Source organism: Pholis gunnellus, assembly GCF_910591455.1.
Source record: "Pholis gunnellus genome assembly, chromosome: 8".
Classification (NCBI taxonomy): domain Eukaryota; kingdom Metazoa; phylum Chordata; class Actinopteri; order Perciformes; family Pholidae; genus Pholis; species Pholis gunnellus.
In genome coordinates this window covers 22,574,643-22,589,648 of record NC_136534.1, presented here as the reverse complement: position 1 = coordinate 22,589,648, position 15,006 = coordinate 22,574,643, and the positions used below count along the sequence as shown (strand labels likewise).

General features: G+C 47.2%; 1 protein-coding gene across 1 annotated transcript; it reads left to right on the top strand.

Moving 5' to 3' along the window:
* The first annotated feature begins 12,938 nt into the window (after positions 1 to 12,938).
* bola1 (bolA family member 1) lies at positions 12,939 to 14,780 on the top strand. The gene is made up of 2 exons (XM_079164925.1): positions 12,939 to 12,983; positions 14,056 to 14,780. Exon 2 carries the CDS (start codon positions 14,079 to 14,081, stop codon positions 14,529 to 14,531), a length of 453 nt encoding a protein of 150 aa, XP_079021051.1. The 5' UTR covers positions 12,939 to 12,983; positions 14,056 to 14,078; the 3' UTR covers positions 14,532 to 14,780.
* The last annotated feature ends 226 nt before the right edge of the window (positions 14,781 to 15,006 follow it).

Sequence of the window (15,006 nt, the reverse complement as noted above, 5' to 3'; positions counted from 1 at the left end):
AGAGTACAACATGTAAACAGCGTGAGGGACAAGTTCGTTCATCCATTAGTCTGGCTCAAGTCCCCATAATATCTTTGACTTTTCCTGCACACAAAAGACAACACAGTGCTTTTATCCTGCTGTTGGTATAGCAGGGACACCATGAAAGTTGATGAACCCAAACTGTCCCTTTAGAGCACATACTACAGGATGATCTTAAGATGAAATGTCCCTTTATTACCTTAAATTATACACACACACGTGGAGGAAAAACCGGTAACTACAAGAGACAAAAAGGCTACTCTTTTAGTTTTAAAGGCTTCAGTGCAGGCGTGCGAGAGATGACGGATAAACTATAACCTAATCGTTTGTGTGAACTGAATGTTTCTATTAATGTGAGCGTGCTTCTTAGTGCAATATTGAACATCCGTGCAATATTGGGATTTTAATTTATTTTTTAATGTCTTTTACCATTTCATATTTGGCAAGCACTATTCTGATTTGTGAACGTTTGTGGGGTAGATGTCTTTTATTGATAACTGAACATGGCGTGAAAACATACAGGACTTCAACTGGGTTTTCTTTGCTCTTGGATGAAGAACAGGCTGATAAGTTATATTTTAGCATCAGTAGAGTCAACATAAAAATTGTTGGAAAATACTTCACCCAAAGTGGAGTTGTTTTATTTTCAATTCTCCTAATTTGGGATGTCCTTGGGGCACATACCATGTTGAACAGTGAGGATTAATTGGCAGTGGGAAAGGATTATTCTGCTAATGAGGGTCTGGATTTTTAGTGCATTTGAGACTTGTGTTTACTTGTGCTTTATTATACACATTTAGCTCGATATAACACGAGATCCACCGTAGAGAACTCACTGCTAAGGGCTGATCGTCATATACCCCACACTGGTAACAGCACAGAGTGTTGGCGAATATTATCACCACATTCTCCCCTGATCTAGAAAAGCAAGGGTGATGTGTTCACAATTGCTTGCTGAAAGAAAAAAAACAACAATCATTAACATGTCAGATTAACAAAAAAGTTTTTGCCCAAACTGCCATTTTGTAGGATAGCAGCCATACGTAGACTCAAGACAGTTGAATAAATAGGCAACCCATTGCACTAAATGTACACCGTCGTACATGCACAATTGTGAAGGCCTTGAGTTCTTCAAGACACAATCGGATGCAGCCTTGCTACTGATTTCATGGAGAACAAGGTGGGCGTTTAGCAAGAGCACAAAGACCAAAACCTACCAAGTGACAAGATTGTGAACACGAGTGCAGTTGTGAACATATATAGGCGCTTCGAGCTCTGAAGACCTGCCCCTTGCATTTCGCTCCCTCCGCCTCACACTGATCGAACTCCAAATTCTACATCCAACCCGTTATCTTTGAGTGTGCCGTGAGTACCACCTCTCATTAATTATTGCCAAATATTTTGTATGGCCTGAGTTTACACATTACACCATACATGTTCTGTTATAGATATGAATATATGTAAATAGAAGTACTTATAATGTAATAATACGATCTTCAAACCTTTTGACCCCCCCCCCTGGAAATAGATTGCAGTCAGTGTTTGTAGGTCTTCAGCCAACAACTGGACTTATTACGTTGATGCAGACTTCTCACAAGAGTCCGGGTGTTTTCTCTTGTTTCAAAGCTGCAATAAATGATGGCTTCTGAAGCCAAAATGACCGACAAGTCAGGAAACACAATTTGCCCAGATTCCCTCTCAAGAGCACATTAATAGTATATAAATGCACATTAACTGTACTAAAAGCAGCGCGTCAGCGGTCCTATTCTCTGTATGTCATCCTGTATCACCCATGAAATTTAAGAACAACGATGTCAAGATAACTGTTGTACTTGTTCAACATGGAATGCTGTTAAAGCGCTAACCTGTCTCAGTGACTCGGTTCAGGCTCCGTCCAAGTTCAAATCGTCTCTCGTAGATACATATCTTAGCTTATGTTACAGGTTTTTTTTGTATAATTAACTTGTTGCCCGAGCAACGGTCAATCGTGAGTGCAAAAAGTTTAACAAAGCAATAAGTGTTTGGGTATTTGTCTTTTATTCTCTTCTTTGAAGCGATTGGGAATTGGAGGACATTACTATAAGCTGGCCTTGTCAACTAAAATGCTGTGTGTTGGCTTAATAATGACACAGGACTCTAACAGCGAACATCCGTGTGTACTCTCTAAAACAGCCCTAAGTCTTGAGGCTTTTGTCAATAAGATTGCATTGCCATGAATTAAATGTAACAAAGAATTTATCACCTTTGTCATTGTACTGTGCTGTAGAAACTGTAGTTGATTGTTTGTGAGTATAGAAACTGTTTATGGAACCATGAATATAACAAAAAGGTATAAAAAGAAGTGTAAATGAACAATGCTGTATGTTGTCTTTGATTTTGTGTATTTTGTAAATGAGAATGAAATATAAGTAAATACATCAATGTTAAATACCGGTTATGAATCATAGTTAGCCTAAATGTGACAACATCAGTTCTGTTAAAAGGTGTGTGAGATTTTTTCTTATATTTTCTCATTGTTGATTTTTGATTGGGTTTGCACTACGCTGTGCAACTGACCCCTTTGGAATCACAATGGATAACAAAGAACCATGAAATAAACAAAAAAGAAAGAAAAGTCAATCTTTGTTGTTTCTTTATGTCCTATGACGATAAATATTGTTTGACATTTACAGATGATACAATTTCTTAACATACTGCCGCTGCCAACGATGCTGCTTCGGGACTGCAGGATGTGCCTTTGTCTTTATTATTGTTTTCGTGACTGGAAGTTGACTAAACAGCTGTTGGATACGTATTTAACCATAAATCACACCTTGACTGCAGACACCTCATCTCCATTTGATATAATATGCAACTTCTGTAAAAGAGACTCCACTAATGGTGATTTAGACATGTTGTTGCAAAGGATGTTTAAGATGGATGAATACAATTCTGCTGTAAATTGTATTATAATTAGAGATCAAAAATACAAATTAAATGTACAAATTTGAAACTTTGCAGAATCAATCCTTTCATCTGATTCCTGGTCGCTCTACCGTCAGCATATGATGGCGGGGTGCAATAAATAAGTGCAATAATAGATGATAATAAATGAAGATGCCTGCTTTGCACACTCTTCTCTTGCTTTTCTTCGTCTCAGATTATAGTAATAGATTTTAAACTAAACAATACTACTGAAACAACCGATGCATGTGCACATCACGTTAACCAACAGGTAGCCTAAGCTTGCAGGACTAATGCTAATAGCCTTACATTCAAAAGCTGTTCACTAGCTGCCCGTTTCTTGTGTTAAAAATGTCCGCTTAATAATTTTTTTTTAAACTGCATTAACGCGCGATAAAATAATTTTTTGTCGTTAATTGGGTCGTGACCGAAAGGACAAGGTCGCGGCTACAAGTGGCCGAAATGAGTTTCCTACATAGGGTGGTCGGGCTCAGCCTTAGAGATAGGGTAAGGAGCTCGGACATCAGGAGGGAACTTGGAGTCGAGCTGCTACTCTTTCGCTTCGAAAGGAGTCAGCTGAGGTGGTTTGGGCATCTAATTAGGATGCCTCCTGGATATGGGGTCAGATCAGTCTCAATTGTAAATGCACACAGAAAGACTCACAAATGCACGCAGAACGATTCACAAATAGCCTACATTCCAATGCACACATAAATAAATTACGATGTATATAAATGTAAAAAAAAATCACAAATATATTTCTGCATTTGTGTGTATTTGTGTGTGGATTCATTTATTTGTTTGTGGATTTGTATTAATTTGTTTGAGGATCGCACTGCATGTATGTGTGGTTCCCCTCAGGTGGCTGGATTCGCAAATGCGTATTTTTAACCATGGACCTATCTGTAGCCAATCAGATGTCAGCCTCATTTTCAACCAATCACATGAGCGCAGCTCCCCCCTCCCCTCCCCACGAGGCTGCCAGCGTAATGCTGCGTTCACACCAAACGCGTCATCAACCATGGAAGAAATGACCACTAAAACGGAAGAAAATGGCACAGAGCGATAAGCCACGCCCCCTCTCCGTCGAGTGCCATTCAGGGCGATGACGTCACAGGAACTGGAAACGGTGCATCTGACGTCATCCATAAGAACGCTTTCATAGCTTGCCTTTGAAGTCAGCATCAGTACTTCAAATTCATTCTAGATCTCTAAGCATTTGTACTTGTCTTGTCAAGTGATACTCGGATATCAGAAGAAATAGTCAACTTTTCTATTCAACTCTCTTTAACCGCTAACATGTCGATTTTACATTTGGGCCTAGTTGTGGCACCTTGGGTCATCAAATCTGCTGCTGGTCTCATCGGGTCTGTTCTGGGACTTAATGGCCCCAGTTCAACGCCAGTGAAACCAGGAGAAACTGTGCTCCATGAACCACCACCAGCTGAAACAGACAACAGACGCTTCAGTGAACTCAAGTTGCTGCATCAGAATGCCCACAGCCGTTCTAATACTCTGGAATTGTTTTCCCCAGTGAGGGAGATTGCCAGGACACATACCTCCTTGATCTCGTCCTTCTCTCGTTCATCAGATCTCTCTCTCTCTCTCTGATTTTGTCTCAGACTCTCCCTCCCTCCCTCTCTCTGACTTTGTCTCCGACTCTCCCTCCCTCCCTCTCTCCCTCTCTCTGACTTTGTCTCAGACTCTCCCTCCCTCTCTCTGACTTTGTCTCAGACTCTCCCTCCCTCCCTCTGACTTTGTCTCAGACTCTCCCTCCCTCCCTCCCACTCTCTGACTTTGTCTCAGACTCTCCCTCCCTCCCTCCCTCTCTCTGACTTTGTCTCAGACTCTCCCTCCCTCCCTCTCTCTGACTTTGTCTCAGACTCTCCCTCCCTCCCTCTCCCTGACTTTGTCTCAGACTCTGCCTCCCTCTCTCTGACTTTGTCTCAGACTCTCCCTCCCTCCCTCTGACTTTGTCTCAGACTCTCCCTCCCTCCCTCTCTCTGACTTTGTCTCAGACTCTCCCTCCCTCCCTCTCCCTGACTTTGTCTCAGACTCTCCCTCCCTCTCTCCCTCTCTCTGACTTTGTCTCAGACTCTCCCTCCCTCCCTCCCTCTCTCTGACTTTGTCTCAGACTCTCCCTCCCTCTCTCTGACTTTGTCTCAGACTCTCCCTCCCTCCCTCTTCCTGACTTTGTCTCAGACTCTCCCTCCCTCCCTCTCTCTGACTTTGTCTCAGACTCTCCCTCCCTCCCTCTCTCTGACTTTGTCTCAGACTCTCCCTCCCTCTCTCTGACTTTGTCTCAGACTCTCCCTCCCTCCCTCTGCCTTTGTCTCAGACTCTCCCTCCCTCCCTCTGACTTTGTCTCAGACTCTCCCTCCCTCCCTCCCACTCTCTGACTTTGTCTCAGACTCTCCCTCCCTCCCTCTCTCTGACTTTGTCTCAGACTCTCCCTCCCTCCCTCTCCCTGACTTTGTCTCAGACTCTCCCTCCCTCTCTCTGACTTTGTCTCAGACTCTCCCTCCCTCCCTCTGACTTTGTCTCAGACTCTCCCTCCCTCTCTCTGACTTTCTCAGACTCTCCCTCCCTCTCTCTGACTTTGTCTCAGACTCTCCCTCCCTCTCTCTGACTTTGTCTCAGACTCTCCCTCCCTCTCTCTGACTTTCTCAGACTCTCCCTCCCTCCCTCCCTCCCTCTCTCTGACTTTGTCTCAGACTCTCCCTCCCTCCCTCCCTCTCTCTGACTTTGTCTCAGACTCTCCCTCCCTCCCTCCCTCTCTCTGACTTTGTCTCAGACTCTCCCTCCCTCCCTCCCCCTCTCTGACTTTGTCTCAGACTCTCCCTCCCTCTCCCTGACTTTGTCTCAGACTCTCCCTCCCTCTCTCTGACTTTGTCTCAGACTCTCCCTCCCTCTCTCTGACTTTGTCTCAGACTCTCCCTCCCTCTCTCTGACTTTGTCTCAGACTCTCCCTCCCTCTCTCTGACTTTGTCTCAGACTCTCCCTCCCTCTCTCTGACTTTCTCAGACTCTCCCTCCCTCCCTCCCTCCCTCCCTCCCTCCCTCTCTCTCTCTGACTTTGTTTCAGACTTTCCTTCCCTCCCACTCCCTGAAGATAGAAAGAGGATGAGGATGGACGGACAGAGGATAGAGGGATAGAGAATGGAAGAAAGAAAGACCCAACAACACATAATACACAATCTGACTTTGTCTCAGAGAGATGGAGGGAGGGAGGGAGAGTCTGAGACAATTTGCAAATATACTGTAATTAGTGTTACTATTAGTGTTATACTGTAATAATTAGTCACCAGTAATAGTTACCTTGTGTAGAATTGCATGGAAAGACTGGTGAGGAGATCGTCACTGAAGCACATGCGCACTTCTAATCTCTATTTAAAAACAAAACAAAACAAAACAAACATCAAACTCTCCCTCCCTCCCTCCCTCTCTCTGACTTTGTCTCAGACTCTCCGTCCCTCTCTCTGACTTTGTCTCAGACTCTCCCTCCCTCTCTCTGACTTTGTCTCAGACTCTCCCTCCCTCTCTCTGACTTTCTCAGACTCTCCCTCCCTCCCTCCCTCCCTCTCTCTGACTTTGTCTCAGACTCTCCCTCCCTCCCTCCCTCTCTCTGACTTTGTCTCAGACTCTCCCTCCCTCTCTCTGACTTTGTCTCAGACTCTCCCTCCCTCTCTCTGACTTTGTCTCAGACTCTCCCTCCCTCTCTCTGACTTTCTCAGACTCTCCCTCCCTCCCTCCCTCTCTCTGACTTTGTCTCAGACTCTCCCTCCCTCCCTCCCTCTCTCTGACTTTGTCTCAGACTCTCCCTCCCTCCCTCCCTCCCTCCCTCTCTCTGACTTTGTCTCAGACTCTCCCTCCCTCCCTCCCCCTCTCTGACTTTGTCTCAGACTCTCCCTCCCTCTCTCTGACTTTGTCTCAGACTCTCCCTCTCTCCCTCCCTCCCTCCCCCTCTCTGACTTTGTCTCAGACTCTCCCTCCCTCTCCCTGACTTTGTCTCAGACTCTCCCTCCCTCTCTCTGACTTTGTCTCAGACTCTCCCTCCCTCTCTCTGACTTTGTCTCAGACTCTCCCTCCCTCCCTCCCACTCTCTGACTTTGTCTCAGACTCTCCCTCCCTCCCACTCTCTGACTTTGTCTCAGACTCTCCCTCCCTCCCTCCCTCTCTCTGACTTTGTCTCAGACTCTCCCTCCCTCCCTCTCTCTGACTTTGTCTCAGACTCTCCCTCCCTCCCTCCCTCTCTCTGACTTTGTCTCAGACTCTCCCTCCCTCCCTCTCCCTGACTTTGTCTCAGACTCTCCCTCCCTCTCTCCCTCTCTCTGACTTTGTCTCAGACTCTCCCTCCCTCTCTCTGACTTTGTCTCAGACTCTCCCTCCCTCTCTCTGACTTTGTCTTAGACTCTCCCTCCCTCTCTCTGACTTTGTCTCAGACTCTCCCTCCCTCTCTCTGACTTTCTCAGACTCTCCCTCCCTCCCTCCCTCCCTCCCTCCCTCCCTCCCTCTCTCTCTCTGACTTTGTTTCAGACTTTCCTTCCCTCCCACTCCCTGAAGATAGAAAGAGGATGAGGATGGACGGACAGAGGATAGAGGGATAGAGAATGGAAGAAAGAAAGACCCAACAACACATAATACACAATCTGACTTTGTCTCAGAGAGATGGAGGGAGGGAGGGAGAGTCTGAGACAATTTGCAAATATACTGTAATTAGTGTTACTATTAGTGTTATACTGTAATAATTAGTCACCAGTAATAGTTACCTTGTGTAGAATTGCATGGAAAGACTGGTGAGGAGATCGTCACTGAAGCACATGCGCACTTCTAATCTCTATTTAAAAACAAAACAAAACAAAACAAACATCAAACTCTCCCTCCCTCCCTCCCTCCCTCTGACTTTGTCTCAGACTCTCCGTCCCTCTCTCTGACTTTGTCTCAGACTCTCCCTCCCTCTCTCTGACTTTGTCTCAGACTCTCCCTCCCTCTCTCTGACTTTCTCAGACTCTCCCTCCCTCCCTCCCTCCCTCTCTCTTACTTTGTCTCAGACTCTCCCTCCCTCCCTCCCTCTCTCTGACTTTGTCTCAGACTCTCCCTCCCTCTCTCTGACTTTGTCTCAGACGCTCCCTCCCTCTCTCTGACTTTCTCAGACTCTCCCTCCCTCCCTCCCTCTCTCTGACTTTGTCTCAGACTCTCCCTCCCTCCCTCCCTCTCTCTGACTTTGTCTCAGACTCTCCCTCCCTCCCTCCCTCCCTCCCTCTCTCTGACTTTGTCTCAGACTCTCCCTCTCTCCCTCCCTCCCTCCCTCCCCCTCTCTGACTTTGTCTCAGACTCTCCCTCCCTCTCCCTGACTTTGTCTCAGACTCTCCCTCCCTCTCTCTGACTTTGTCTCAGACTCTCCCTCCCTCTCTCTGACTTTGTCTCAGACTCTCCCTCCCTCCCTCTGACTTTGTCTCAGACTCTCCCTCCCTCCCTCCCACTCTCTGACTTTGTCTCAGACTCTCCCTCCCTCCCACTCTCTGACTTTGTCTCAGACTCTCCCTCCCTCCCTCCCTCTCTCTGACTTTGTCTCAGACTCTCCCTCCCTCCCTCTCCCTGACTTTGTCTCAGACTCTCCCTCCCTCTCTCCCTCTCTCTGACTTTGTCTCAGACTCTCCCTCCCTCCCTCCCTCTCTCTGACTTTGTCTCAGACTCTCCCTCCCTCTCTCTGACTTTGTCTCAGACTCTCCCTCCCTCCCTCTTCCTGACTTTGTCTCAGACTCTCCCTCCCTCCCTCTCTCTGACTTTGTCTCAGACTCTCCCTCCCTCCCTCCCTCTCTCTGACTTTGTCTCAGACTCTCCCTCCCTCCCTCTCCCTGACTTTGTCTCAGACTCTCCCTCCCTCTCTCCCTCTCTCTGACTTTGTCTCAGACTCTCCCTCCCTCCCTCCCTCTCTCTGACTTTGTCTCAGACTCTCCCTCCCTCTCTCTGACTTTGTCTCAGACTCTCCCTCCCTCCCTCTCCCTGACTTTGTCTCAGACTCTCCCTCCCTCCCTCTCTCTGACTTTGTCTCAGACTCTCCCTCCCTCCCTCTCTCTGACTTTGTCTCAGACTCTCCCTCCCTCTGTCTGACTTTGTCTCAGACTCTCCCTCCCTCTCTCTGACTTTGTCTCAGACTCTCCCTCCCTCCCTCTGCCTTTGTCTCAGACTCTCCCTCCCTCCCTCTGACTTTGTCTCAGACTCTCCCTCCCTCCCTCCCACTCTCTGACTTTGTCTCAGACTCTCCCTCCCTCCCTCTCTCTGACTTTGTCTCAGACTCTCCCTCCCTCCCTCTCCCTGACTTTGTCTCAGACTCTCCCTCCCTCTCTCTGACTTTGTCTCAGACTCTCCCTCCCTCCCTCTGACTTTGTCTCAGACTCTCCCTCCCTCTCTCTGACTTTCTCAGACTCTCCCTCCCTCTCTCTGACTTTGTCTCAGACTCTCCCTCCCTCTCTCTGACTTTGTCTCAGACTCTCCCTCCCTCTCTCTGACTTTCTCAGACTCTCCCTCCCTCCCTCCCTCCCTCTCTCTGACTTTGTCTCAGACTCTCCCTCCCTCCCTCCCTCTCTCTGACTTTGTCTCAGACTCTCCCTCCCTCCCTCCCTCTCTCTGACTTTGTCTCAGACTCTCCCTCCCTCCCTCCCCCTCTCTGACTTTGTCTCAGACTCTCCCTCCCTCTCCCTGACTTTGTCTCAGACTCTCCCTCCCTCTCTCTGACTTTGTCTCAGACTCTCCCTCCCTCTCTCTGACTTTGTCTCAGACTCTCCCTCCCTCTCTCTGACTTTGTCTCAGACTCTCCCTCCCTCTCTCTGACTTTGTCTCAGACTCTCCCTCCCTCTCTCTGACTTTGTCTCAGACTCTCCCTCCCTCTCTCTGACTTTCTCAGACTCTCCCTCCCTCCCTCCCTCCCTCCCTCTCTCTCTCTGACTTTGTTTCAGACTTTCCTTCCCTCCCACTCCCTGAAGATAGAAGGATAGAGGGATAGAGAATGGAAGAAAGAAAGACCCAACAACACATACACAATCTGACTTTGTCTCAGAGAGATGGAGGGAGGGAGGGAGAGTCTGAGACAATTTGCAAATATACTGTAATTAGTGTTACTATTAGTGTTATACTGTAATAATTAGTCACCAGTAATAGTTACCTTGTGTAGAATTGCATGGAAAGACTGGTGAGGAGATCGTCACTGAAGCACATGCGCACTTCTAATCTCTATTTAAAAACAAAACAAAACAAAACAAACATCAAACTCTCCCTCCCTCCCTCCCTCTCTCTGACTTTGTCTCAGACTCTCCCTCCCTCTCTCTGACTTTGTCTCAGACTCTCCCTCCCTCTCTCTGACTTTGTCTCAGACTCTCCCTCCCTCTCTCTGACTTTCTCAGACTCTCCCTCCCTCCCTCCCTCCCTCTCTCTGACTTTGTCTCAGACTCTCCCTCCCTCCCTCCCTCTCTCTGACTTTGTCTCAGACTCTCCCTCCCTCTCTCTGACTTTGTCTCAGACTCTCCCTCCCTCTCTCTGACTTTGTCTCAGACTCTCCCTCCCTCCCTCCCTCTCTCTGACTTTGTATCAGACTCTCCCTCCCTCTCTCTGACTTTCTCAGACTCTCCCTCCCTCCCTCCCTCTCTCTGACTTTGTCTCAGACTCTCCCTCCCTCCCTCCCTCCCTCTCTCTGACTTTGTCTCAGACTCTCCCTCCCTCCCTCCCTCCCTCTCTCTGACTTTGTCTCAGACTCTCCCTCCCTCCCTCCCCATCTCTGACTTTGTCTCAGACTCTCCCTCCCTCTCTCTGACTTTGTCTCAGACTCTCCCTCTCTCCCTCCCTCCCTCCCCCTCTCTGACTTTGTCTCAGACTCTCCCTCCCTCTCTCTGACTTTGTCTCAGACTCTCCCTCCCTCTCTCTGACTTTGTCTCAGACTCTCCCTCCCTCCCTCTGACTTTGTCTCAGACTCTCCCTCCCTCCCTCCCACTCTCTGACTTTGTCTCAGACTCTCCCTCCCTCCCTCCCTCTCTCTGACTTTGTCTCAGACTCTCCCTCCCTCCCTCTCTCTGACTTTGTCTCAGACTCTCCCTCCCTCCCTCCCTCTCTCTGACTTTGTCTCAGACTCTCCCTCCCTCCCTCTCCCTGACTTTGTCTCAGACTCTCCCTCCCTCTCTCCCTCTCTCTGACTTTGTCTCAGACTCTCCCTCCCTCCCTCCCTCTCTCTGACTTTGTCTCAGACTCTCCCTCCCTCTCTCTGACTTTGTCTCAGACTCTCCCTCCCTCCCTCTTCCTGACTTTGTCTCAGACTCTCCCTCCCTCCCTCTCTCTGACTTTGTCTCAGACTCTCCCTCCCTCCCTCCCTCTCTCTGACTTTGTCTCAGACTCTCCCTCCCTCCCTCTCTCTGACTTTGTCTCAGACTCTCCCTCCCTCCCTCTCTCTGACTTTGTCTCAGACTCTCCCTCCCTCCCTCCCTCTCTCTGACTTTGTCTCAGACTCTCCCTCCCTCCCTCTGTCTGACTTTGTCTCAGACTCTCCCTCCCTCTCTCTGACTTTGTCTCAGACTCTCCCTCCCTCCCTCTGCCTTTGTCTCAGACTCTCCCTCCCTCCCTCTGACTTTGTCTCAGACTCTCCCTCCCTCCCTCCCACTCTCTGACTTTGTCTCAGACTCTCCCTCCCTCCCTCTCTCTGACTTTGTCTCAGACTCTCCCTCCCTCCCTCTCCCTGACTTTGTCTCAGACTCTCCCTCCCTCTCTCTGACTTTGTCTCAGACTCTCCCTCCCTCCCTCTGACTTTGTCTCAGACTCTCCCTCCCTCTCTCTGACTTTCTCAGACTCTCCCTCCCTCTCTCTGACTTTGTCTCAGACTCTCCCTCCCTCTCTCTGACTTTGTCTCAGACTCTCCCTCCCTCCCTCTGACTTTGTCTCAGACTCTCCCTCCCTCTCTCTGACTTTCTCAGACTCTCCCTCCCTCTCTCTGACTTTGTCTCAGACTCTCCCTCCCTCTCTCTGACTTTCTCAGACTCTCCCTCCCTCCCTCCCTCCCTCTCTCTGACTTTGTCTCAGACTCTCCCTCCCTCCCTCCCTCTCTCTGACTTTGTCTCAGACTCTCCCTCCCTCCCTCCCTCTCTCTGACTTTGTCTCAGACTCTCCCTCCCTCCCTCCCCCTCTCTGACTTTGTCTCAGACTCTCCCTCCCTCTCTCTGACTTTCTCAGACTCTCCCTCCCTCTCTCTGACTTTGTCTCAGACTCTCCCTCCCTCTCTCTGACTTTCTCAGACTCTCCCTCCCTCCCTCCCTCTGACTTTGTCTCAGACTTTCCTTCCCTCCCACTCCCTGAAGATAGAAAGAGGATGAGGATAGACGGACAGAGGATAGAGGGATAGAGAATGGAAGAAAGAAAGACCCAACAACACATAATACACAATCTGACTTTGTCTCAGAGAGATGGAGGGAGGGAGGGAGAGTCTGAGACAATTTGCAAATATACTGTAATTAGTGTTACTATTAGTGTTATACTGTAATAATTAGTCAGCAGTAATAGTTACCTTGTGTAGAATTGCATGGAAAGACTGGTGAGGAGATCGTCACTGAAGCGCATGCGCACTTCTAATCTCTATTTAAAAAAACAAAAAACAAAACAAACATCATGATCTTTTTTTTTTTTTTTTTTTAACTTTTTCCCGGTTAAATAAAATAATAATTAAAAAAAACCGTCATAATCTTTTTTTTTTTTTTTTATGCTGGCGGGAATGGGCTTCCATAGGGATCTTTGCTGAAATTGATTGGATTTGGTACAGCCCTACCTAGACAATTTTCCACCAGCCGCCACTGTTCACTTGTTATTTTATATTCATTCTGATCCACTCTCTAATATCAGACAATGATTAAATATCCTGTAGCTGTCAGCGATGCTGCCACAGGACTACAAAGCATTAAAAACTACACAACCCAGCGTGTGTGCTGTCACTTCCGGTGAGTGTTGCGTATGGTACCAGCGACGTAACTTGACTTTACTTACAAGGTGAGTAGTTCACAAAATTCACTCTTCACGTTTGCTTCATGACTTGGTTAAGTGTATTAATACACACAGAGCGATACATTACCCTTTATAAACCTGTTACAGACGCCATTACATTCTCAGTTGTCTTACATATTTGGGTGTTTATTGTGCTAAGCAGCTAATGCAGCTAACAGCTAATGCTAGCAAACGAGCAGTGAATTAGCTTACGTTTAGCTTGAATGGTTAGCCACCAAGCTATCAGCCAAACAGGCACATTGCCGGTATTAAATGTCACAACGTATAAGGCACCATTGCAGTTACATGTAACGTTAACCTGTACATTATATTTAAATGCATTTTTATACGGTTCAGCTTTTGACATGGTCTCAATTATGTTTATTATTGAGGTCTGTAGTTAAAGGTTGTGGTGTCTTGGTCAATTCAGTAGTGTTACAATTAAACACACAATTTGACCCAGAACATTTCGTATTCAACCGTAGTTCCAACAATCAGCAGCTCTCAGATGAGACTTAAAAATGCTAAATAACAATGAGCAGAGAGCTGTGTTTTAACTGACCAGCAGGCTAATACAATAAAGCAGCAACAAGCTGATTCTCTTCTTAAGAGGCTTTTTTAGGTTTTAGGTATCGGTATAGCAGGTGACCTTTTGATTCATTAGGGATCCACTGATCCAGCTTTTTCTCTTCTAAATTCGTTTCCAGTTCTTTAACTCAGGGTATCTGCTGATGGATGGATACTTTATTCATCCCCAGGAGGAAATTTGTGTGTTACAGCAGCAAGGATATTACAAAATCCACAATATATACACTAAAATAACAGAGTAGGACATATTATATAAGAAGATAAAACAACAAGAATGCACAGTATATACAATGAAATAGTATAGTGTTAAATTAACTAACTAGGTAAACATCAGTAGTGCAAAACTTAGTAGTGCCTGATAACAGACAGTAAGCTGATACCAGTGCAGTGTTTTAATACACCCCACAGCTCGTTATCACGTCAGTATGCCTACCACAACATGAATATCTTTCCGCTCATTAAATGGCATGTCACCTGTATGCTTTCATAGGTGGTCTCCTGCCACACCCTCCGATGCTTCCTACTGTCCTCCGCTGTGTTCGGCCCATCTCTACCAGTCTTGCCTTAAGCCGGCCTCTGGCCCACTTCAGACCACACATGGATCCAGACCAGAGCCGGCCTGTTGAGAGTTCTATAAGAACCAAACTGACCGACAAACTCCAGCCGGACTACTTGGAGGTCCACAATGAAAGCCACATGCACGCCGTGCCCCCCGGGTCTGAATCCCATTTCCGTGTCCTGGTCGTCAGCTCGCAGTTTGATGGTCTGCCGTTGATACAGCGCCACCGTCTGGTGAACGAGGCTTTGAAAGAAGAGTTGAGGAGCTGCGTTCATGCCCTGGCTATCCAGGCAAAGACTCCTGAGCAGTGGGGCAGTAACCCCTCCCTGGCTAAGAGTCCGCCTTGCATGGGAGGCTCAAGGGGGGATCACACAGTGGAGGAGAAACTGAAGGCCGGGCGGGAGTGAAGGGTTCTGGACTATGAAGCTTTTGGACTGAACTGTGAAGAAGGCAGCTGAATGCTTTAGGAGAGGTATAAAGATCAATGCCATTAATGTAATGGCAGTCAGGGTTCTGTTGCAGATTTCAATACAAAATGGGTTTATATGGTTATTCTATCATAATAAAGTACGAATTGTAAACACTAAGTCAGCAATGTTTTTTTTTAGGTACGTTTTGTGCAGTCAAACAAATGTTATAATCGCCCGTTTCACGACAGGTGGTCGCAGGTATTTTGCGCTTCTTGAATACAATACACAGGAAATAATGTGAGGACCTTCCACATCAGTGCTGCTGCTCACAGCTCAGTCTCAATGATTTCAGATGGATGGTGTATCGTCATTTTATTTTCAGAAAAGCTTCTATTGTCTGAAGAGTAAGAGCATTTAATACGGACCAGAGGTGAAGATTTGATGGTTAAGAATGCATTTCTATAAATATAAA

What these genes read in the sequence shown, in the direction of transcription:
- bola1 (XM_079164925.1), top strand. Translation starts at nt 14,079, where the DNA reads ATGCTTCCTACTGTCCTCCGCTGTGTTCGGCCCATCTCTACCAGTCTT.